At 42.1% G+C, this 26,512-nt stretch overlaps 1 protein-coding gene across 4 annotated transcripts in view; it reads left to right on the top strand.

Annotated features, from left to right (window-relative positions):
• KIF13A (kinesin family member 13A) overlaps positions 1-26,512 on the top strand; it is an 836,323-nt gene that overhangs the window by 398,817 nt on the left and 410,994 nt on the right. For all 4 annotated transcript variants that reach the window (XM_078687977.1, XM_078687975.1, XM_078687976.1 and 1 more), the window contains 2 exons: positions 10,465-10,599; positions 19,788-19,900. In XM_078687977.1, the coding sequence (XP_078544103.1) occupies positions 10,465-10,599; positions 19,788-19,900 (248 nt within the window). The remainder of the gene's footprint in view (positions 1-10,464; positions 10,600-19,787; positions 19,901-26,512) is intronic.

Below are 26,512 nucleotides of genomic sequence, written 5' to 3'. Positions count from 1 at the left end.
TACAGGCTTTTTGCTAGGGGGGGTTGAATCTCATCTAAAAAGTCTTCAAAGACTGGAAAATCCTTAAAATCAAGAAAATTACGTGTAATAGATCCACATGAATCGCCGTTTTGGAAAATTGTGTGATATATGGGACCAAAATCTTGCCTTGACCAAAGTCTTGCATCTTGCTCTTAAACACGTTGGATCATCCCAAAAATGGGCAAGGCCTATCCGATAAAACCAATTTTTAACATACTTAAGCCAAGGGTTAGTATTATAAACATCAAGGTTCTTGACTTCCAAGATTCCATGTCTATAATCTTCAAGATCCAGAGTACTCCAGAGTCTAACCCAGAACAAAAGTGGCCTAAGTAAAGCAATATGATCTGTCCTTTTCATGTTTAAGTCCATAAATAATGGTACAAGTGGAGTACATTTGGGCAATCTCAGAAGCCTTCTATAAAATGTATTTTCACTAATCGTAAAGATGTTACCTGCCTTTACACCCCAGATTTCTGCTCCATACAAAGCACCAGATTGGGTCTTAAATTTAAAAACTTCTAGTGCTTCTGAAATGGACTTACTTAAACTTGCCCCATGGCGCTTAATATTAGGTAAAGTACTCTGATTGAAAATAGTTTTACTTTTTTCAATTTGCGTTTTCCATGAGGTTGTTGAATCTAGGGAAACCCCCAAATACGAGAAGTTTGGAACCAGTTCAAGCCTCTGGTTATTTAAAAAGAATTGCCCTTTAAATGATTTATGGGGATTTATGGACATACATTTGGTTTTTTTTGTATTTATTTCTAGGCCCTTTGAGTCACAATACATTTTAAAGGAATTTAAGAGTGTTTGAAGACCCATGGGCGTTTGCGAAATCAGAATTGTATCGTCCGCAAATACATTTGAAAAAGGTCTATAGCTAAGTTGAAAAGCAAAAATAAGTAAACTAGGTAACTAACCGAAGAACAGTTGAAAAAGACCACATAGAAGGGACTAATCACCAAATAGAAAGATTCTTAACCTTTTATTAATCAAAATACTTGTTTTAAGATTCTTAGTTAAATTTCATACTGTTAGACTTTCAAGGAGTAATCAATTATTTACATAGCAGCATCATAAAAATTCATAAAAGACATGACAGACATAGACATAGCATTAGACAAGAAAGACGATGGAGGCAATGCGGTAGATAGGGACTACGCGCGTTTCGGCTTGTCAGCCTTCATCAGGTAACCGTCTATTGCAAGACAAGGGACACAAATAAGAAAAAAGGTAAACCAACCAATCATCGACGGCAGATGCTCCAAAAGTTAGATAAAGTAGAGGGAATGATGACAAATAGATAAGATGAAGCAATTCCTGGGGTATAGACAGGATCACACTAATACCCTCACACTGGTATGTAGATAGCCGAAGGATGGAAATGGAGCACATAAAATGCGACGAGAGGGCAATCTGATGATGGATAGCAGTAATCTGAACACCACGACTGGGCACCGATCAGTGGCAGAAGAAGAATACTTATTCACACTTGCGGGGATATCTGCGCATGGCGGAAGAAAAAGGGTATAGCCCTCGAACTACGGAGCACGCCTCCAAATTGGGCTTCCGAATCAGATGAAAGGTGCAGCCAGTATGAACCCATACCATGGATATGTCCATATGGATGATGGCACCAGTGGCTATTCTCACAGTAGATGCATGAAAAGTATCCAACTTTGTTTAGAGACCTTTTATGTTTACAGTGTTAAGGAAAATGCATCTATTTCCCAAAATGCTCGCATGAATAATACATTTCCAGTACGCAGGGTTATAATTAATGGGGAATTATGACATATGTTTTCACTGGGATGGGGCACTGGACAAGGAAAACCTTTGTCTCCAGTACTTTTAACTCTGTCTCTTCAACCACAAGTGTGTTGGATATACAGGGATATTTTGGTCAGAGCAGCACGGTGTATTTCAAAATGGTGATGTATAGAGCCGTAGTATGCAGAGAATACCCTTTTAGGCATTTTTCTTTTACGATTGGGATTCTCCCTAAGATATCAAATATAAGAGCCACCACGTCAAAGTTAAATTCCTGGAGAGAAATAATCGATTTTCTAATTCTTGAAGAAATAGAATCTAAACCCTTTTTTTAGAGAATACTTCTTTAAGTGGCTTATGGTCAGAGAGCACTGTCTACATTAGTCGCCCGAATCAAATTCCTAAACTTTCTTAAAGACCAATAAATAGCCAAAGACTCTTTTTCAATAACTGAATAGTTAATCTCAGAACCTCTGAGACACCTAGAAGCACAAGCAATTAGTCTCTCCACACCTTAATTTTTTTAATTAAAAACGCTCCCAATCCCCCTTAGCACTCGCATCAGTAAGTATGACAGAATGATTTTCATGTGCCCTCCTTAATGATGTTGTCTAGTGTACCGATCTTCTTGAACATTGTAATGCGCTCTGATATCCGCAAGGATCATGTTCGCGCTATATAAAACTTTATAAATAAATAAATCAGGAGTTAGTCTTGCTCTGGTTCAAATACCTCCGATTATATGTGACCAGAAATGTCAAATAATTCCAAGAGCATTATCTTGAAGTGTTGCTAGCTCGGTTTAATGAGCAGGTTGAAAGATGGGCATCTCTGCCACTGTATCTGCTAAGAAAATTGCAACACTGTTCCAGATGTTTGAACTCCCCAGATTTTTACACCTAATGCAGAACTCCACCTAGCGATCCCATATATTGTTTTAGGCACGAAGACAAATTAGTTAGAAATGTCTTAAGGCGGGCAAGGACACCGAGGATTTAACTAAACCCAGTATTCACGGGAACCTATGATAGAGGGATCTCTCTGCCAAACCTTCGTAGTTAATATTTGGCAGCCCATTTAATGATTGATAATGAGTGGGCAATCAAAGCCAAAGCTAAGCTTGCAGTAAAGATGGACAGGTGCAGAATGTGTGACAAAGTGTTCCTGCTTTACTTGTCCAGTGGTACAGCCACTGCCCCTTTGCCTGAAGCAACTGTGGTGGCAATGAGAGCGTAGAGAGTGACGAGTCTAACATGGACCGAAGGGCAAGCTTTCATGAGATCCTCTGTAGGTGGGGTGCCACATGATAAAAGTTGCCTTTTCAGGGTTCAATTTGCAAGGAGTCTGGAAATTGAGTGACATTTAGGCAAAAGATGTTTTTTTTTAATGTGTTTGATTAACATTTTGCAAAGTACAGCCAAACTGTGCGGGGTTGTTAAGGCTATATGGCACAGGCCATATGTTCCAGCCGCCTTTAAATTCAAATAATGATTTAGGTTGATCGGATAGTTTGGCTAGGTCAATGTTCTTTCAAAGGAGAACGCGGTCTTGCTTTGCACCAAAGATAAAATGCATATCAAATATAAGGTGAATGATCATGCAAAAGCTGCACGGTATTAAGAGATGCTAGGTGTAGGGGGTTCGGGTAGTTTGGCTTCTTCCCTTTTGACGGTTATGCATTACCACTCACCTACTTTTGCAAATCACTACTTTTAAGACATTTGAGACAGTGCAAGCATTTTTCAGCCCAGCCACGTCCACTGACACTAAAGGCTGGTTTTTATCATGCAAGTTCAGTGGGCCTGTCATTATTGGGTCTCTGCTACAGACCGGTTTGGCTGTCTGGTGGAATCCCGAAGATCGATTGATAAAGTTTGTGTAAGCAACTGGCTGTCATATACATGTGGTGTAGTATATTGTACGAGAACAGTTTGAAACTCACTTTTTCTGTATATTAATTTTGGGTATACTTTCACCGACTGAAATCTGTCACCTCATCGTTCTAGTCTGCTCCCCACGTATCACGAGGCGCCTGTACAGTCTTCGTCATTCCTAATGATGCTGAATACAGCCTGGATACCCCCCAAGCCATTTCCCATCACCATCTCAAACACCGCGTGTGTTGGTGGTACCTCGATTCCTCATGACAAAATATTCCTGATTGTCTCGGTCAGGGTGTGGAAGATTGAGAACTTCCTGTGGAGATGGAGCTTGTTTTTTGCAGCACTTGTGCATCACTATCACACAGGTTACCCACATTAACAGTACCTATGCCCATCCAATCCACCATATTGGCTCTACCTTCTTTCTTTAGGAGTTAAGGCATCCACCGCAACAGCAGTGTGGGGGCATATGCAGTCTTGATTTTTGTCCTTAGTAGAGCCCTATGTTAGAAGTGCCTATACATCAGTGCAAGCGAACAGTGTTTCTTCAGGCATCGCAAGAGAATGTGTGTCTACGCCAACATTTATCCATGTGTTGCCCGGATGCATTGGACAGCAGGATTGGTTAGGTTCTGCAATCCACCCTACCACCCACTGAATCTGCATGGTCAAGTAGTAGTTTTCCAGGGTGACTGCTTCCAGCCCAACCTCTGAGAGTGAAAGTTGTGCTGACTAGCAGAATATCGATCTCAAATAATCGTTTGGCAATAATATTTGGATGGTTGATAAAAAAAAATGAAGAAATCATGGTAGCCGCACTGTCTTGGCGATGACTATCCTGCTTATTACGGACAAGGGCAATTTCTAGAGAGAAAATTAGTGATTTGTTTGCACTTGACAAGGATATCGCTAAGTTCCCACACATTGTTTGCCTCATTTTATGATCTGCGGTTCCAAGTTGGCACTCTCATTTTTTTTCTTGCAGGTGTGAAAGAGTACACAAGTTTTATTTACGCTTTGATTTCTCATCTGAAGCCCATCTTGTGTAGTACTGCAAATAAGTGATAGCAGTTAAGAGTCAAAGGTTTATTCCATATCAGTGGATGCCAGTTCTAGCCGTCTAGGTTCCTGTGTGCAGTCCTTCATTACATGAACGTTTTTTAATGTGTGTTGCTTTCTTTCTTTGTGAAATGAAGCCCGGCACATTGGGGGTAAATCAAGATGGACAGGGAAGGCGTGGTTCTGTTTGTGAGTACCTTGACTAGCAACTTAAAATCTAAATTCATCACCGAGAGTAGGTGGTATGAGGCCACCTCAAGTGGGTCTTGTGAGGCATAGAAAGAGTCCGTATTAGGCTCTACATGTGAGTGACAGTGATCCACATTCATTTGCTGCATAGTATAATGGTAATAGTTTAGAAGACAGCAGCGCACTGAGTATAGTGTAAAACACAGGGGCGACTCCTTCACTATATGGGGGGGTCATACCAGTCACCTATTACTAACTGCAGTTTCACTTCCTCTAGTAACAGTAGACCGTCTGGTTTGTTCCGCTAATATACCTTTCTAATGCTTCTCCTGCGGTGCGGTTAGGTTGAGTACAGTTTTGCGACGTAGTAAATCTGTATGATGCTACTTATCTCTTGAGTGCCAGTTACCCTGCCATCGGAGGCTCTAAGCACTGAGACATAGAGTCCAGCATCTCATTTTTAAGCCATCATCCAGCAACTGTCCTGTCTTGTTACCATAGCTGTACTGCCTGGCTGTGTTACCCATTGACAGGTTGCCACAGACATTCCACTGTCTTCTTATCAGTTAGTCTTGTGTTTATAGTGTGTTCTGTGATACGTGGTTCACTGACAGCTGTAATGTCAAGTTCTCTAATGTGCTGTCTGTCTGGTTATGTCTCTGTTAAGGGTTGCCTTCGCCCCATATGACGTCTGGATACACCTTCCCCTAAGATGCACCTTAAAAGCTTCCCATTCTGTTAACACTTCTCCATTCGACTTTTTATTATCAGTGAAAGATTGTTCAACGAGCTGTGTGTTGCAAGATCGGAGACTGGAACCTCTGTCAGAATGCATTCAGTGTATCGCCCCTAATGTAAATATACCAGGGTGGGTTATTGGCCGAAGTGATATGCGTATTAAGTTGTTCCATTCATTTGTTTTGAACTTAGAACCACGTTCAGCCTGAAAGGAAGGTAGTGTATCGGAGAGTAAAACATGTATTATACTGCTACTGGACTGAGTGCTCGCCTGTGTCTATTGGGTTGTATTTTTGTTACCAGGCCCCAAAGTCCCCAGCTTTCCTCGCCACCGGTGGACACAATCTAATTTGTTTGGTGTAATGAACTCAATTGTAATCTCTCTCTCACTCCCCCATATGTTAGCAGTCTAGTGGAGTGTGTATCTGGCGTAATTTGCTGTGGTATAGTTATATAAAATTACGGGAGCCTACGCTGCATTACACTAGGGGACTAACCCTGCATTTAGCTCTGTTTTGTGTCGAAACTGGATCCAGGGATCCATTTTACGCTAAAAAAAAATAGCACTGAATACAATTGAACAGGAATAACAGCAGCCAGCAGATGCATGTGCAAAGGTTCTTGTGCTTTTGGGAGAAGGCATTTTGGCCGAAATTATTCAAACCGACATGTACAGGAGTTTTCGGTAATTTCACACCACAACAGTAATCCAAAATTACTCCAGCGTAATTAAAATTTCTCCTCAGACTACTCTACATTTGCATTAGCCTAATTAGGTGTGCCGTCCGGTCCTCCCACTTGTGGTGAGGTGTGAGCACACAGGCTCGTTCACTTTTGCATTTTGTCTCTTCCAACTTTTGTGGATTTTAGCACCTTTTGTTTTTGTTTAGTGTGCCTTCTGTAGGCACGGTATGTCTGCATCATATCTGCACTGGTAAGAATGTTCCTTCCTTTATTTTTACCACGTTCCCCATTCCTCTAATGTTACTATTGATATTTCCTTAGCCATAGTCATTTTACTGATGGTTGAGTCCCAAGTCTTATGTATGGCCATGCTAATTTATACGATTGCAGAGTGTTTTCTCGGATGATGTGTCTGATCCCATGCGAATGACTGTATCAAAGCATATTACCAATAGCAAGCTGTGTCGCACTGACTCTGCCTATTCCAACAATTGTCATAAACGGCCCTCGCAGAACTCTCTTGGGACTGAAAGGGGATCGGGTAGAGGGAGACTTGATCTATGCCAGATTCTCCAACGAGTCGCTCGTGAGCTACTGGTAGCTCTCCAGGTACCTGTAAGCACGTCTCCTATTTGAAGCCCAGCCTACTACATTAGCATTCTTTGGTTGAATTAATATATGAATCCCAAAATGTAAAGGTTGTATTTGAGACGATTATGTGCACAATTTCATAACTCATAAGCTAATATTGGAGAATAAGGGTTGAATTTCCTAAATATATCTAAAGCGGATACTTGAGTGTTGCGCTTGGAAGACATATTACCTTGGTCTCAGGGACAGTGCCGCTATGGCTTCCATGTATTAACAATGTAGAGGCATTCCAAGTTGATGAAGGCTTTTTTTCGCATTACCTCCGGCAACTCTGCTTGATGCACTGAGGTGATCACAGCTCACCATCTTGCATGGGATGTCCACTAATATAATCTTGTCTGAGATGGTCACTATTACAACACTAATAATAATAGTAGCTCTTCATGATTTATATTAAACATAAGTAGCTCCCATTACAGAAAATGCTGGAGACCCCTGACGAACGGACACCTCCTGCTTCATACCCATCTTATGGCAAATATCGACTTACCTTATGTGAAAGCATTCAGACCCTTTCTGCCCTTCAATGCAAAAATAATTTGCCTACAAGGCTTGTATCTAATGGGCGGCTGTCTGGATGCTGGCAAAAGGTCAGTCTGGTATCACACAGGTAAGCTTAGGTCTAGCATGAAGAGAGGGGTACAGTTCCACCAAGTCTGTCTGCTGTCGTCGGAAAGATGTACAGCGATGGATCAGCTTCCCTTCGATTTCTTATCCTCTGCTGTTTAATTTTGCATCATTATGTCTGACTCTGAAGAATCTGCAGTGTCTTCATATCCTCTGGTCCACCAAATAGCGGTGTGTGCTATTGTTTCCTTACGTCTAGCTGTGGCTTGTTCCACTGTGGGTTTGTGCGGTGTCTACTTTAGCTTACTTAGTTTTGTGTTCAGTTTGCGCGTTTTGGATTGCTTTATTGAAACATGATCTACTGCCCATTCACTGACTGCTGCTGAATCTGTAAAGATGTGCGCCTTCTTTCCATCCAGCACCTCATCAGTATTTGCAATAGTGACATGTATGTCAAGGCCATGGGTTTTAGCAGGTGTTTAGTTTCCAAAAACTGGTTTCATTGTTGCTGCGCTGCAACGCCGAAGTCTGTAAAGAGGGCCACCTTCCTGTTATGCATCACATATGAACCATTCTGGTGTGCTAGCTGTAGAAAGTAGTCTCAGTCTCTGTAATGGCGTCAGTGGGCCACCAGCGCCTTTGGAGAGGTTCGGCTCCGTGATTCAGAGACGCTTTTGAGACCCAATGTGCCCTTTTAACCTGGAGAGGCTGCCAGGAGCAATCTGGGTACTGAATCATTCCTGAAGATAGAGTACCCTACAGGGGCCTTTGACTTTTGCATGGAGAGAGAGACCAGCAATTCTCAAATTTTCTTCTGAAGCTCCCCCATGCTTCAAGAATTGCACTTACTCTGCAAGGTCTATTGCTTGTTTTTGAATGTAGCAAAACCAAAGGGGATGATAGATGGAGTGTTGAACATTGCAAGCACTCACCCCAGTCAACTGATCTGGGTTTAATCCATCACCGTTCTTTAGCCCACTCTGCCACCCCAGTTCAGACATTGCCATATGCAAATCAGTCTGACCCTGTGCCTCATGGGAACAGTCCAGCCCAAACTGCCAAGCCATGTCTTCTCTGGACCGGAAACGAGCATCCTGGGACCGGTTTCTGGCTAATCAGTCGTCATCAGCCAGGCTAGCTTGAATCTAGTGGCACAGTGAGCAAGGGACCCACGTCTGGGCATACACTGCCTACTTAGGGCGAACAAAGCAAAACCAAAGGGGATGATGGACGTAGTGTTGAACATTGCAAGCACTCACCACCAGTCAACTGATCTGGGTTTAATACATCATCATTCTTTAGCTCACTCCGGCACCCCAGTTCAGACATGGCAATATGCAAATTAGTCTAACCCTGTGCCTCATGGGAACAGTCCAGCCCGAACTGCCAAGCCATGTCTTCTCTGGACCGGAAACAAGCATTCTGGGACCGGTTTCTGGCTAATCAGCAGTCATCAGCCAGGCTGGCTTGAATCCAGTGGCAAAGTGAGCAAGGGACCCACACCCCTTCCTGAGGGTTGAATTAATGTCGGCACTGCCTTGTTTTCATAGACACTTTTGGACAGTTTTGTTGGTCTACCGTAAGAAGGTTGAGGTCTGTCACTGCAGCATCTATTTTATGTCCAAGGGCCTCGCTTGATTCTCGTATAGCCTCCAGAATAGTGTCCAATTGTGAAGCTGTGAATTACCTTCCACTTGTGTTTCCGCTGTATTTGCAGTGGCGTAAACCCAACTTGTCTTTGCTCACATCATTGGAGTTGCGCTATTTTGCTGCTCAGATGGCTTTTATCTCTTTACCATGCAGGAATCGCAATCCGATTACCTTCTTGCGCGTGATGTAGGAAACCATGCATTCTTTGGCCTAGGTTTGGACAGGGACTGAAAATAGACCCTGGCACCAAAATGAAAACGTCCCCCATTAGCGTTTTAGATGACTAAACAAGTGGCCTACATTCTGCAAATCAGGGCAGTTTTCCACCTTTAAAGACACGCTGTATAGATGTTTTGCAAGCTATGGAAATCTACATGCGTCTGTGCTTGCTGCATGCAATGTTTGTGGTAATATCAGGTAAATCAACAAAAAGGCCCAGCAGACCATAAAGCAAGTGCTCAAACAGCTGACAAATGGCCCACACACTGACTTGTCGGACCAGCCCTTCTGGCACTGCTCGATTGCTCTTTAAGCAAATCTAACCCAGCGTAGGTCGCTTAAGTTTATTTTACCCTTCTTCACCCAAACCATACGAAAGGTAAAGCATAAATTCATCTTCCATTCAACGTTTTCATTTCAAAGACATTACTGTGGATAAGTAAACGTCATGGTCCCTTGAAATTAACACTGTTAATGTTATGGCTAGTCAAATATGTGGTAGTTCTTTGCCTTGGAAGTGATAGTTGCGCTTACCAAAACTAAATAAGCAAGTTAGATGGTGATCTACATTTAGCCTTTTGGTCCTGAATTTATAGAATGGAGTCCCTGCGGAATGCAGTAGTTGTTTTCACAGCTATTACTTAAAATAGAGAGGTGGCTTTTCAAAAGATTCTTAGTTTGTGTTGCCACTCATTTTGTTAAACCATCAGCTATTTTTGTAGTGCTAGTCTGCCTGGGGATAGGCCATGTGAAGGCAACAGTATGAAAAGAGGGGATGATTTGCGCTTGTAAACAGCACGTTTGAGGTAAGTCAGCAGGCCTTGGCTTGACTTCTTTGTGGTGGGCAGTCATGAGCTGCATAAATGTTTGCAACGGATGGATGCTACCATGGAACAATATGAACCCTGTAATCGGAAATCGTTTTAATGACTGGGTTGCTAGCTTGGCGTGAGCTAAGTGGAAGCCAAAAACTGTGTCTGTATCACGGAGAGTGTGTTTTTAACTTGTTTAATCGTTCTCTTCTTTCTAGGACATTGAGTCATTGATGTCGGAGGGAAACAAATCTCGAACAGTGGCTGCGACTAACATGAATGAGGAAAGTAGTCGATCCCACGCAGTGTTCAGCATCATTGTGACTCAGACTCTGTATGACCACCAATCTGGTGTAAGTATTCAAAGCCGCTGCATTCCTTGCATAGAATTTGGGGAAGCATTGTAATAGTGTAGATGCTTTTGAGAATAATCACGCACATCAGTGTAATTTTATGTGCTGTAGATCGTCATAGAGTTCCGCATGGCATGCTTTCAGTATTCGTAGCCATGTTTCTTCTGTTAGAAAATAACACCAGTTTGGTTGGCTTTACATATTCAATGAGAAATATTGAGAACCCAAGTTCTGGAGATAATTTTTGGAATGGTGACCAAATGCTTTTGATACTTCACCCATAATGTATTCTATCTCAGTACAAAGCTGGGTCAGTGACACCAAGAAGTGCAGTGGGGAACCGGGCGTAGTTTACAAAACTTCTCTATTGACTGCCTTGATCAAAGAGCACTCAATTTAAATCCTGCTCATGCCTCTCCACTTTCACTACCTCATTCACAACATTTGCAGATGTTTTCCCGGATTCGATATTGCAAATCACCATCCAGTCTGTTTCTGAAGAGAACTCAACATGTGGTTCGACACACCGGATCTCCAGCAAACCACAGTCCTTCTAAACGCTCTTGAAGCTCTCAATTGCCACTAACTAGTGGCTGTGGCCAAAAATGATAGAGGCACATACCCTCAATGTCTCATTTACCACAATGAAGCAATCACCAATCTTCTTAAATACCCTAGTGGTAACACCTCAATGGAGGAATGAGACCAGTCGTAATAAAAGAGCAATGGCATTTCTAAGAGCAGATGGGAGGAAGTGAGAGGTAGCTAAAGAGGAAAAAAACATACTGGACAACGAAGGAATAGAAGGCACTTTGGAAGGTTTGGGCATGAGAAGAAAAGGTATGAGAAACTGGAAAGAAAGGAAGGTTTCTTTGCCCTAGTACTTCACTCATATTGCCTCTAGTGTATATAATATCCTCAGTAAAATGTAATCATCTCTTACCATCAACATAACACCCTCGTTCAAGCTCTAATCTTCACAAAAGACCTGCATAAACATGAAGAGCCTAAAAATATTCATAATTCCCCTGACATAAAAAGTTATGCTTGAAACGTCTGAAATATTTGTAAAATCTTACTGAAATGAAAAAGATCAAAAGAAATCCCTTAAGTACTTGCCATTAACATTTTCCCTCCTGTTTATGCTCTTTGATATTCCAAGTTTTCTCATGTCTAGGTGATGAGCATTTTTACTCCTGCTTAGCTGGACTCTGACAAAATGTAGCCCTTCTTCTGAATCTCTGGCCTATCCTATTTGCTGGTGCTGCAAATATAGACCAACTAAATGCCAACAATGAAGGAGGATTTGAAGCTCCCGACTTTGTGATCTACTGCCTGGCGGCTCTGCTTCTGTGGGGGCGCCGGGTGCAGAACAGAAACAACTACATTTAAGTGGGAACTGCGAAGTAAGATTCACCAGGGAGTGTTCCCAAAGTAGAGTTTCAGATTCTGGAATGTGTCTATTGACGTGGGTAGGGAATTACTGTGGGAATGGGTGCAGGAAATGTATAGCCACCAAAAGTTCATGCTCCCACTACCTGCCATTACACTTTGTACTAGTGTTGAGTGGGACTACTAATTCCACTAAAATTAACATGTGGATCAGGAGTGCTAGTATAGCATTCAGTGAGCTCTTTGAGGCAGGGACACTGAGGACTATTCTGTACATCATGCAACTAAATAGGATCCTTCAGGCCAATTTCTCACATACAGCTTGCTCACATGAGCGGTATGCTTTGTCTGAAGGGTAGTGATGTTGAACCACTCATGCCTGAGCTGTTAAACTTCTTCCTCACATTACAGGATGGAGACAGCATAGAATCTGTGCTGCACAAGGCCTTAATAGCGTTGACCAAACATGACTTAAAGGGCCTTGAAGACATGCAGTCTTTGGACCGCCTGTCGTACCACTGTTACTTCTTGGCCTAGATATGGGAATTTAGATGCTGAGTTGTACCATAAGGTATGGGTTTGCCATGAGATGGTTGTCTTTTGTGGGGAGATCACAAGCACTCTCAGATCACAGTAAACCTGACCTTGAATGAACCTGAAGTGAGTCTGTTTGAGCTGATGGCTCTGCCCAACAGAAGCAGTACTCTGTGAAGTCTTTGACCAATTATTGTTGTTGGGCAAAGGGCAGTTGTTTCGTCAAAATCCCCAAGAGTGCCTCATATAAGAAGATGGATAACAGATGTTCAAAAGTCGACTGAGAGCAGTTTACTTAAAGCTGAAAAAAGGAATACGCTTACAACAATGCCCACCTCACAATCTTGGAGTGCACCTTTGAGAGAATTCATGAATGGCGTAATAATGATATGCCTCCATTCACTGGTAGGCATATGGATTGTCTAGCGTGAATTGGAATTACTTAGGACACTAGCCACTTTTATGATTTACTGCAAGCCTTCCCTTAATTGAGAAACGCCCATTCCTAACCTCCATGTAAGCAGAACACACCCTTGGTGCGTGGTACTGAATCTGTGTGTACACAGCTCTCCGATGGAAGTTGTGCCCTAGTTTTCTATGACAATAGCATATTCTTGTAATGATAAGGTGATGACCCGGTTTATATATACACCACCCAAAAGAGAATGAGCACTAGAATTGCATGAACATATGGACCCCCACCGTAGAACAGTTTATCTATGCTTTAATATTTCTTGTGTCGCAGATCTGCATGTTTCAGTCCACCAGATCTGTGTATGTTTTGACATAACTTGGCTGGCATTGACCTTACTGATTGGAACATCTGACAGCAACAGTCACAAGCCAGCAACAAGATGGCGGACTGAAGCCGCCACGGAGCGCAGCAGTGGAGATCCCCCTCTCGCTAGCATGAGAAGCTGCTGAAAAAAAGATAACGCTAATCTGATTACATCTCGCCAAAATAAACGCTTCCTTATCTGTGAGACCCGAAGCACCAGCAAAGTGAGGGCTGCTGCCACAGCTAAAGCGGGGAAAAAAACGTGGAATAGGTCTCGGCTCAGTCCGGTGAAGAGGTGGATGTGGCGTCCAAGCGGGGTCCGTATCTGGTGGCTGTTACGAGCGCGGCTACCTGTAGTGAGAACCTCGGGCCGATCGGAGCTCAACTGGCCACGTCTGCTGGTTTCTGTCGTCCCTGCAACGCTTCATATCTCGACAGAGGCAGGCACACGTTCTCTGTTGCAACGGGAGATGGTGCCTAAGAACCCGGCCAGGTCCACGCGTACCGGCAAGAATGCTGCGGCCGGAGAAACAAACATTGCTGGAGTCGAAGAGTTCACGCTGGAGAAAGCAGGTCAGACTTTACACAAACCACTTACTCGCACTCCACAGCTTCTAAAGGTGACAGAACATTGGCAGTAGAGAGCAGAGAGAGACTAATGGCAATATTGTTACTGTGGTCTCAACTGCAGTAATTAAGGTGGGCAAAATTGTTGCAGTACACGGCAATGAGGCACTCAGCAAGTCCTGCCATAACGGGGCTCCAGTCATGGAAACAGAAAAGATATTTGAAATACCGGCTGGGGTTCTAGGGCAGAAAATGATAAGGAAACACCAGTATTGGCAGTAGAACTCGCAGCAGGAGCAAGGGATAAAGCGCTGATCAGCCCCTCTGACTCCTCTGGGGTGGATGGGTGCAAGCAAACGGAGTATTCAAGACGATGGCACTCCGGTTGTCAGGCACCAGCACCAGCCCACTAGAGGGGGCTCTATGAAAGCTCACACAACTATACCAACGATATCTGATAACCCTAAGCCGGATATGCCTGATCAAATTATACCCCCAGTTATCTCTTCTGCCAACTGCACGGCCCATATCACGGACAACCAGAATCTGAGTTTGAGTCCATTGGCCGTTCAGCTGAGAGCTGAGATCGGGGCCAGTAAAGAAGATACATCACTCGGCCTGATACTCCAACTTCTCAGGGAGCAGAGACATGAAGCACAGCAACATTATGTACAGGTGCGAGAAGACAACGACAAAATGCAACGTTCTATATATATGAGATGGCAAGCAAACTAGGGGGCCTGTTGCAGGAGATGTCAGAATTACAACAAAGGGTGGTGGACACTGAAGAACTGTCTTCCCACACAGAGGTCTGTGTGAACAAACATGAAGCTCATATTTCAAATTTACAAGCCAAGGTAGAAGATTTGGAAAATCGACAACAAAACCTCCGACTTTTTGGCATCCCAGAGAGGGCTGAGGGGGGAGATCCGAGAGCATACATGGTTCAACTTTTCCAAAAAGCATTTCCGGATCTCTCTGACTGGAACTGAGACTTACAACTGCAAAGGATCCACAGATTACTGGCAGTACAGAGGAATAAGGGAAGTCGGGGAAATCAGTGCCCCCGGCCTTTTCTGATTTATATGGGACATTTTTTGCTGAGACAGGCGGAATCATTGAAGGCTCGTTCTAATAATCCAGTTACAACAGAATCTGTAACTTTTTTCGTCAGGTCAGACCTAAGTCAAGTTACTATGGAGAAACGCTGGAAGCTGCGACAATATATCGATCCAATCAAAGCTCTTGGGGGACAAGCTTTTCTTCAAGAACCAGCATGGCTAAAAGTACTTAAGAATGGCCACACATATTTTCTTACGGACGATCGGGAAGTCGAGAAGATGTTGGTCAAATGGCGAGGAGAAGCTACAGAGAAATAGTAGAATAATAGCACAGATGTCTGTTACTAATAATTTGCCTACGGTCAAATGCTATAAGAATGTACAGTAATCTAAGACTGTCAAAGGGGATTTTGCTTAATCTTTTTTTTCCCCACCAATGAAGAATATGATCAAGGATTATTAATATGCAGCATCATCTAAGGCTTTGGTGTTTTGAGACTTTGGGGGGGGGGGGAATCACCATGGCTGTGTCTCTTTTGGCTGCCTAGACCACCAGCAGCTGGTTAGACTGAGGAATCCTCTTCTATGGAGAAGGGGGGGCAGGGTGGGGTGTGGGGTGACAGGCGGGGTGGGGGAGGTTCACGGGGGGGTAAAATTCAGTAAAAATAACATGAGGGAAATGCATAATGAGAAGATGAATGGTAGGACTTTTTCTTTTCTTAATGAATGAGGGAGAAGAAAGGGCGGGAAGGAAGGAATTTTTTTTGGCATGGATATAATAAGGTGTTTAGCTTGGAATGTGGCAGGGCTAATTAGCAAGAATAACGAAGATTGGTACTTGAAGAGTTAAGGATGTATAATCCACACAAAGTCTTACTTTCGAAAACACATATCTCCTATAAAGACCGTAACTTACTAAAACAGTTAAGTTATGATGTAGCTGTCAGCACTGAGCTAAATGCTTCAATGCGAGGAGTCGCATTTCTGAAGCATAAACAATTTAAAGCTGAAATTATTAAAACTTCCTCAGATAAAAATGGTAGATGGGCTATAGCTCAGATCATAGCTGAGGGTAGCAAATATACATTCTGTGTTTTGTATGGTTCAAACCTAGATGACCCTACTGTTATCGATAAGGTTAATATGGAATTGCTGGGCTGGGAGGGTGAGCGGTTGGTAATGGGAGACTTCAACTGCATTATGAACTATGATATTGATACTACCAGACGGGGGGCATTCAAAAGATGCGTAAAACACGGGCCACAATTAGAGAAAGAGGACAAATACACGCCATAAAAGATGCTTGGCTTGTACTACATCCTGATGTTGCTGGCTACACTTATTATTCAGCTGCGCATAAATTGTGCTCCCGCATAGATATGGCCTGGTTGTCAGACAGAATTTTGGAGACAAGTCACATGGAGATCTGACCAAGGGTCACTTCTGACCTTAACCTACCCTTCTCTCTTTTAAAATTAAGACAGTGAAGCAGAGTCCCCGGCTTTTTTCGTTCCACAGGCATCTTTTGTTAAATGAGGATTTTATATTAAAACTTAAGGCACATTTAAAAGAATTTCTTGAAATTAATATTGGTTCAGCTTCACATATTGTGGTCTGGGATTCCTGTAAAGCTAGTATCAGGGGCTTCGCTCAACAGTATATATTTAGACAAAATTATGAACGTAAAAAGAGGGAAGATGAAATTATGACCAGAGTACTCTCAGCAGAAAAACAGATGGCTGAAGCACTTTTGCAGGGCTCAACTGAAGCAGAAGAATTGGTCTACATCTTAGTTCTCACATCTGTTTTAAAAAATATACTTAGGGAAAAAAGTCTCATCAAATTGAATAAGTACCATCTATCCCAGTATGAGGGTGGGGATAAAGTAGGAAAAATACTAGCATATAAGGTGGCAGATGACAAATCAAAAACTCTAGTCAAGGCTATCAAAGGGCCCAATAATGTGATGTATAATAGTCCCCAGCAGATACTTGAACAATTCGCCATTTATTATAAGGATTTATATACCCCTGAAAATAGGCTGGTGTTAGGTGACATCTATACATACTTACAAACTAACTCTGTGAATTGTGTTGAGTACGAACAACTAGATATACTGAATAATGGTGTTACACTGGCTGAAATTAGATTGCCAGTCTCTGCCTTACCATCAGGCAAAGCGTCTGGAGAAGATTCAATTCCTCTGGAGCTGTATAAAAAATGTATCGAGGAACTAGCCCCACTATTTAGTATGGTAGTCTGGTATATTGGACTTGGAGGAAAAGCCCCTCAATCATGGAATCTTGCGCAGATTGTATTTTTTAAAAATAAAACAAGATAGCTGACGAATGTGGGTCATATAGACCCATTTTTCTTATAAACACCGACGCGGAAATGATTGCCAAAATATTGGCAAGTCGCCTTGCTCCGATAATATCCGGATTGGTATCTCCACAACAACACGGGTTTATCCCGGGCAGGGACACCACGACTCACATAAACACTGCCTTTACAGCATTTGACATTGCCAGGACTAAGTCGACCCCACTCGGTATGATATTATTAGATGCTGAGAAAGCATTCGACCGAGTGGGGTGGGACTATCTCTGGGCTACACTGCAAATATTTGGGATTAAAGGCCAGTTTTTACAGTGGATACAATCCCTGTATGCAGGGATGCAATCAACATTATTCTCTATACTCCGGGGTACCCATCAAGGGTGCCCTTTGTCACCTTTATTATTTGCCCTATCTATGGAACCGTTTTTAGTGGCATTACAAAATCAGTCATGCATAATCTCGTTTGTGACAGGTCTGAATACCCTTAAAATAGCGGTATATGCAGACGATATCACGGTTTACTCAGCCAATGTAGGAGAAGCAATGAATGGGATTATAATGGAGGCTAAGAGATTCGGGGCTGTTTCAGGTTACAGACTTAATACAAATAAGACTCAAGTAGTGATGAATTATAGACCATTCACTCTGATTCAAGGAGTCTGCAACACTGCTACCTGTCTGGGGATCAAAGTCTCTGCTAACTTAGAAGAAATAGCTGTATCAAACTATGAATTATTATTGAAAGAGACCGCTATCTCATAAAAAAAATGGCACATGGTCCCTCTCAGTATAAGTGGGCGGATAAACTTAATTAAAATGAAGATCCTTTTTAAATTTCTTTATTTATTCCGGTCTATACCCTTTCGTATTAATAATTCTTTATTTAAACGCCTAGATGGTGTATTAAGCAGTTTCATTTGGAGTTTAAAAAAGTGCGTCGCGCAAATGAGACACTGAAACTCTCATTTAGTCAAGGGGGCATAGACTTCCCAGATTTCAAATTGTACTTCTGATCGGCTTTCCTAGGACGTATCCATAGTTTAGTAAACTCTAGCAATAACCCCCACTTTTATTATTTATTCACGTTGGGAGCAGAATCTAAAATGTTTCTGTATCGAATCAATGATCCGAATTATTTCAAGCGGATCAAATTCAAGACTGCACGGGATATAGTATTCATCTGGAGGGCTATTATCAATAAATACAAAATATCGATGTATCATCCCAAACTCCCCTTGTGGGACAATCCAGTTCTTCCAGGAGTTTTTCATGATGGGGGTGGGAAACAGTGGGCATAAAAAGCTTAGGGGATATGTATGATTCTAACGGATTTTCAACATTTGATAGATTGAAGCTCTTATACAATCTTTCAGAGAGCATGCGGTTAAAGTATTATCAAATTCGTGACTATCTCATACGTAGCATGAAGCTCACAGTATTATTAGATTCTGATATTCTGGATTGTATCTATCTAGCTAAAGATAAATCACTGATCAGTGTTGGATATAAAGAATGTAATTCTTATAAAGAAGATGACTGTGGGAGATTAGCTGCACAATGGAGTCAAAAAATGGGTTCTATTATTACTGCTAACACTATCTCATCTGCACTCAGTGGTATCTGTCAGTCAGTACACTCCTCTAATCTGAGATTACAATCGTATACAAGTATCTGCTCACTGTACCACACTCCTGAACGGATAGCGAAATGGTCACTAGATAATCCTACTAGTGATTGTACTAGATGCCCAAAATGTGATTTATTTGCAGCTGATTTGTCTCACTTGTTTTTTTCAATGCCCGTCACTAACAGAGTTTTGTCAAGGAGTCGCCAAAATTATGTCTCAAAAGCTTGGAAGACCTATATCACTCACAGTATTAGATGTGCTGTTGGGTGGTCAGATTGGAGATTCTAGTCCGAGAGATTTTATCATTATCTTACTGGCTTGTGCTAGACTAGCTATAGCTCGGGCTTGGATTGCACAGAGCCCACCAACGACGTTGGAATGGTGGGGTATTGTTAAAGAAATATACAATATGGAGTTGGCGCTTGCTAAAACCAGGGGGAGCCGAATTGGGGAGCATTTATGTAAAGAAAAAATCTTATTTCACCCTCTTTTTTTACTTTTTCTACACTCTCTAACTTTAGAATGTTTCACTTTTTTCCTCTTCCCTTCTGTTCTTGATGTTAAACTGTATTTATACTTCTTTTTTCTTCTGGATATAGTGATGTTATGAAACTGTTTTTTGTTTATATGATCTGTTTATTCTTGCTTTGCTATTATGACCTCATGTTATCAATAAAAAGATTTTTTTTAAAACAACTGTCACAAGCCTTTGCAAACAAGACAACTTAGCAAATCTACAAGCTACCAGTTTCTCTCGTCCAAAACCTACACTGCTTTTAAAGTCCGAAAATGTGTTTCCCCCTTGAATTTGATCCTTTAGGTCATACAGTAAAGTGGATTTTCATTGCATCATTTTCATACTATGACTGTTTCTGTTTCACTTGATTAGAACTCTGGAGAGAAGGTCAGCAAGCTTAGTTTGGTGGACCTGGCTGGAAGCGAAAGAGTGTCCAAAACCGGAGCTGCAGGGGAGCGTCTGAAGGAGGGCAGCAACATCAACAAGTAAGATGTTCCAGATGACATAGCTCATTCATTCATATATCACATGCAGAATTTTCCTGATGTTCCCCTCATATGTTTACAAACCTGCTTCTGGTCATATACATACTGTGTGACTTCAAGTTCAATGATGCACTTTGAGTTCTCTTGCTAAAGAATTGGGCATACCTCCATGTTTTCATAGAAGTACTCAAATAAAGCTTGCAGTTCTGTGACAAGAGAAGATCAATTACTTAGAAACTTGGTTGTAGAACTTAGAGGCCAATCAGAATTAGTTTATGTGAAATGCACTTTGTACGCATGTCTAAGTTATGAAACCTAGACAGGTAAAAGTTGCCTACAAGGGATTCATTTAGGTGCACTCAGTTCAACAATACATACAGGAATATAGCGGTTCCAACTGGTAATCTACAGTTAAACAATCTACAGTTCAATTATTTTAATTTCTTCCCAAAAGATCTACAAGGGATACTCATGAAACGGGTGTGTATTCTTCAGAAATCAAATTTATGTAATGTGAAATAGAAGGGTACAGAAGATTTAGGAAACACAGAAATGACAGAGGTTTACAAAAAGATTCTGAAAGATCTGAAGTCCCACATCTAGGCTACTGACTCTCAAAACAGTCTATCACAATAGCTTCCGCTTATCGTGTGGATTAACTACAAGCTCTTTCTCTTCATCCACTTTACACCACCTTTTTCCGGTCAAACTAGTGTTTGAGAACTCGGGTGCAATTCTTGCCAAAGGTTGTGATGCCTTTTCTTACCAGACAATTCATCATCCTTCCAGCTTTTTTTGCTTCACCTTACCCTTCGAGGGAGGAAACAAGGCATCATGGTTTAGACTCCAAAAGAGCCTTGAGCTTTTACATCGATCATTTAAAGAACCATTGGGTGGATGATCAATTGTATGAATTCAATTAATTCCATTTGCATAGTTACTGAAAACTATTGCAATACAGAATCTTCAATTAAAACCTTAAAAACATAATAAAATATAAGGTGCACATTTATAATATCCATAAACATGAACAACTTTAAATAAATGCAATTACTAACAGTTAAACACTTTCGTGGTAGTGCAAATTGTTCCTAGTGTAAAGAATGCAGTTCGTGCAGTGTTTGTTGCCAAATCAACTGCTGCAATCAGTGCAAAGAGGTACTTTACAGTGTTTCTAAGCTGCTAACCACAATGGGGGCTTCCCAGTTCTCCCTTAGTTAGAGCGGCCTATGTTCTTTTAGTTGGGTAGATGGTGCTCGGATCACCAGTGTATAAAACTGCCTGCAATTCTTAATGACTAGGCCTACCTAGAGTGATTACTGCTAGGTTTGCTTTGAATCCCAGGTTAGGCGTGATCTATTGGTGACAGGTTTTGCTTGACTAATGCAAGAGATCTTACTAGTCAGCAATTTATTTGTGGTGTTTCTGGATCAAAGCATGCCAGAACTGCTTGCCTCCTTGAGCGAATTCCCCTGTGGTTGAAGGGGATTTTAGAAGCTGTCTCCTTTCCTGCTCCATCTCCTCCAGGAGCATAGTAGAAGGATATCTCCCTAGCCATTTTTGTACAGGGCTGCAAGAAGTTGGGGATGAAGCCCGCATCCACTGTAGAGGGTTCAGAGTACATGGGAGCATGCCAAGGCAAAATTTTAAGAATTTTATTTGCCGTCATTTTGGGTATCCCAGGTTGAAGTATTTTTTGGGGGCTGAGATCTTAGTTATTCAAAGTCATCCATGCATGAGAGCTGGCTGAAAAGACAGCTTTATCCCCCACCAAGGACAGTTGTTTTAGGGATTTCCAGATCAGCTTTTTAAAGCATGGGTGATTGATCTGCGTGTTCCAAAGGACGGAGATCCCAGTGCTTGCCAGAGCCTACTGAAGGTAACTTCTTGCAGGGGAATTCTCTCTCTTTTGTAGGTCTGCCATAAGAGCTGGTTTACAGTGTTTGGGGCTGATAATCTTGATCTTATTCCAGCAGATGATGTATGCGCTGTACCTGGCCCATGATTGCTTCAACAGGCCAAACTCGAGGATTAGTTGCCCCTGGGAGGTGTAGTTTGGGAGGCAGAATATGGTTCTGTATGCTTTCACTAGAATTTTGTCCAGTAACTTGGTGTCTCTGCCTCAAATTATTTAGCTGTCATAGGTTATAGTGGGCAGAATATTTTCCTGTGCTACTTTCAGAAGGGGGCTTAGAGTTGGACCAGTTCGTTTTGATGTTAGATTTTTTAATATTGGTGCTAGCACCTGCCCTTTTCTTTTAATCTCTTCTTGATGTTGTGCAATGGATCCTTCTTATCTATGGAGACGCCTAGGTACTTGTAAACTGCCACTGATTCTATTTGTGTGCCTTCCAGGTGCCAGGCACTTGCTCGTTTCCTCTTGTTATTAATAGTCTTGTCCTTGTTATTTTAAGATTGTCAATTTATTTCCTCTGGCGTAGTCCTGCATTTCATTAAGAAGGTGTTGCATGCCGACTGCAGTGTGGCTAAGCCGAATAATTTCATCGGCGTACAGGAGATTGAACAGAGCTGTTGCCCCACAGCCTGGGCACGTGAGAATGGTTTGAGTTGAGTGTTTGTGGGAGATCTGCCATAAATAGATTGAATAAGGTAGGCGCCAGCACACAGCCCTGTTTTAGGCCTTTTGTTGTTTTTACTCTTCTAGAAAGGTGGGTCCCTGTTCACAGTTTCACCTTTACCCAGGTCTCTGTATGAAGGAGTGTTTTTTTAAGAGGTCTTGTGGAATGCCCCAGTGGGCTAGCTTCCCCACAGTCTTGCACGATCAACATTATCGAAAGCGGCACTGAAGTCAATAAAACAAAGGTACAGTGGCATTGTCTTGGATATTGCTGCAACAATAAGCAGAGATTGATAGGATGTTGGTTGTTGTACCTGTTTTTTTTGGAAGCCTGTCTGGTTTAGTGGTATTATATTGTTGACATAAGTCCAGGCTGTGAGTTCCTACAACACCGTTCCCACAAAATATTTGGCCTCGTTGTCAATCAGTGCCACCAGTCGGTAATTACCAGGCAAGGCCTTGTCACCGCTTTTGTGAATTGGGATAATCGTAGAGCCTTTCCAAGAGTCTGGTATTTTTCCCAGTGATCTCATTTCCTTTCTACCCTTTGCAATCTATCGCCAAATTAGGAGCAGCTCTGCAACATTTGTCTCCTCTGGCGATTGATCTATGTCGGAAGATGTTTGCAGGACCCCCTCCTTAGTTGGAGTTCCGAAAGGACATCCAATAAGGCCCTGTTTTGGGGAAATTGATAGGGAACCCACAATTGTGTGATTGAAATGATCATATAAGAAATGGGCCCAGGTTTCCTCTAGTATGTGGGAAGAAGTGCCTCCATGCTGCGGGTGCGTAATTGTATTTGCTATTTTCCAAAAGCAGGCGCTATCCTTATGGTTAATGTGTGGAGGAGCTTTGCCCAAATGTCATCTTTGTAATTTTTATTGATGTCCCATTTCAGTTTCTTTAATGATCAATTGTGGGATTCGCTAGGGCAAGAAAGGGTCAGGAGGTGCAGAAAAGGACCATATCAAGCTGGATAGTCCTCTGTATTGTGACCTGCTATGGAGTGGCCAAGAAACCGCCTAGGGAAATTCTGAGGGCTCATTTGACTAGAGCGGTTAGAAGTGTTCATTAGAATAAGAAGAAAAAAGAGCATTACAGAAGGTAACTAACTTGTTCACTTTCCATATTATCTGACCTATTACTTTAAAGTTTAAAATGGTTTTCCATTTCTTAGAACTTGTTAAAGTCATTAAGGTTTATGTTTGATGAAATTAAATTTGTACCCATAAAAAGCCTTCAACATCTCTACTTGACTTTATCAACTACTTAAGAGAGAGAGTGTCCAGATTCCAGATTTCCGCCTGTATCTTATTTTAATATTTTAAAATGGCAGTCTTACCTCGATTTGTGCTTTGATCCCTACTTTAAGTTCAGTTCTGCCACATGTCCTGCTATAGAGAACATGCTGTACACACTCCTGCCATCTAATGTTGGGCTCGGACGTTGCAAGTTGTTTTTCTTTGAAGAAGAGTTTTGCTTTCAAGGTAATTTGTGATACATCCGCTGAATTCAGCAATGAACCGGGAAAGTAGACCCCACCTTGGGTTATTTTTTTCCCACCATTGGATTTGGACACATGTGAGAGCTCTGTTACTACTGCGCACTTAAGACCATATTTTAACCCAGGAGGCATGTGAAGCCAATCCTTCAGGGCACTTTTGGGCTGTGGTTAATTTGTAAAATAAAAAGTGCCGGGGCTCTCCTCAGGAGGCAGTACTAACAACAGAATTGTGCTGGTGCAAACTGCCTCCTGACTAGAGCCTCACACGTATTATTCTTGAGTGGACTTGGCCTAATGGCCAGAGATGCCGATTTCGGAGCTGGGGAACCGTGTTCGAGTCTCGGCTTGACTCAACATCCTGTGATTCTGGGGAAAATCGCCTGCCTTCCAAATTGAGTGTGTCCTTAACTGGTGCTATAAGCGCCGGTGCTGAGGATTAGGTGCCGGTGCTGAGCACCGGAAAGCACTGGCTCACATTAAGCACTGCTTTTGGGGGTTGGGGGGCAAAGTAGACTCACAAGTCACAACCTGCTGCGTACACCGTAGGCGTTGAGTGAATCAACCTAGATGTCAAAAGGGGCAGACCATCCAATAACTTTTATGCCTCACAGGATTTGATTTTAATTATATGTCCTCTGATAACTCCACGTACAGACAACGACTCCAGGGGTCCTGATGAAACCTGCTTCCAAGGCAATGTCCATTCCTCTGTCACTGCGCCCGTCACAGCACCTTCAACCTTAGAATGACACTATTTGCTGCACTTAGAGAATCTTTCCCCCAGATTAAGCATCAAATGGTTCTCTGGCTTCGTGCCAAGAAAATTTTAGGAACAAGCTCTGAAAAAGTGTTGCCAGTCGGCACTGTCTTTGATAAATTAAGTTATAAGACAAAGCGCCTTTGTAGGATCGGGGGCTGTGCTAGGCTCAAGTGTTTTTGAGGTAATGTGCCCCTAACAAAGGCAAAATTGTCAATCAAACATCTAGCATAATAAAGTAAATAAGCCTTTCTGAGACAAGGTATACGTTAGAAATAATGGTTTATTGAAGAAACGATGGGTTTATTACAGAAGGCAAATATGGTTAGTCTCAAAATCAGTCAAAATGCATGATAAATCAAATATTGACAATTAGAATAAGGCTCAGTCAAATTCAGCAAAAGGTCTGACATAAAGTCAAGCCTCAGAGTAAAATAGTAACATTATTCTGATTCCTGAAACATGTGACGTGTGACAATGGTCTGTTCTCTAAAAGACCGAAAGCAATTTGTGGCTCACGTCTCAAATGAGGCCTTATATAAGAAAATACACATTGAAAAATCACACAGTCCGCATTAAGTGAACAAAAAGTTGCAAGGCTCAGACAATCGCAATACAGAATTAAGGTAACAATACAAAAATCCATCCCCTCTTGACCTAATGTCATCAGATGTGACAGTACAAATCTAGTTGCACACAAAACAATGGCACACTTATGAAATGAAAAGGCCAACTGAAATACAGACAGGAAGGACCTGAACAGTTACATTTGGAAGGAAAGCTTGTCAACAAAAGCATTTCACTTGTGCACAATTTGGTACATGTGATGAAAGAAGAAATGAGATCACAGCAATGTTGGGAAGCAAGATGGAGTCGGGCCTTGTTAGGCCTATTTTGGGCCAATTGTGTCCAAGGTTAGGAAAATGTAATTCTGTAGAGTACAGTGGAAAATATGTTCATGTAAAACATTCATCACACTAAACAGACATTATTAGTGAATCTGAAATTTCTCACAGCACTGCCCATAGTAGTTGTGACCAGTCAGTGCCAAAAGGCACCTTCGACACTGGAGGAACCTCAAGACTGCGGCACAAGCCTTAACGCTGAGGGAAAGCCGACCAGCCCTAGTCATCTAAGTCAACTTCAAAGTCAAGAAAAATAAGGACTCCAAGAACACCACCATATGTTTAGCAGCTGAATGCTAGACAATATATATTGCCACAGACACTGAGCATATAGCTCCTTGGTCACTATCCCCAACACTGCTGCTCAGAAAATGCATTGGTTTATCAGAGGAGCTTGAGGTCTAACCCATTCATAAAAAAAAGTTGGACACTAACCAACCACCACCACATATGACCTTGTCACACACACTATAAAATCAGACTCTGACCAAGACCTTTTAGATGAACTTTTGACAAATATACCGCAACCCAGGGTCCGTGAAGATACTTAGCAAGATTACACAGCAGTGCCTCAGGACAGCTGGCTGTTGAGGCATACCTTGCCAGATGTCCCCTCCAGCAGTCTATCAGAAAAACGAAAATGTGTTTTTGTATTTGCCCAGCCCCACCGTGGCCACCCAATTTAAAGATCTGACCTTGCCAGGTGGATTGTAAAATGTTATGCCAAAGCCAAACAAATATTAAACTCTGTGCCTGGGACACATTCTACTCGCAAGAAAGATGCCAAGTGGCTTTTCTAAGCTGTATCATAGTAGACGATACGTTCACAGCTGCTAATGAGTCATTTGTCTTAGTTCACTAAGCATTA

The sequence above is a fragment of the Lissotriton helveticus genome, chromosome 4_1 (assembly GCF_964261635.1).
Source record: "Lissotriton helveticus chromosome 4_1, aLisHel1.1, whole genome shotgun sequence".
NCBI classification, from domain to species: domain Eukaryota; kingdom Metazoa; phylum Chordata; class Amphibia; order Caudata; family Salamandridae; genus Lissotriton; species Lissotriton helveticus.
The sequence above is the reverse complement of the archived record's forward strand: the minus strand, read 5'-3'. Positions and strand labels throughout refer to the sequence as shown.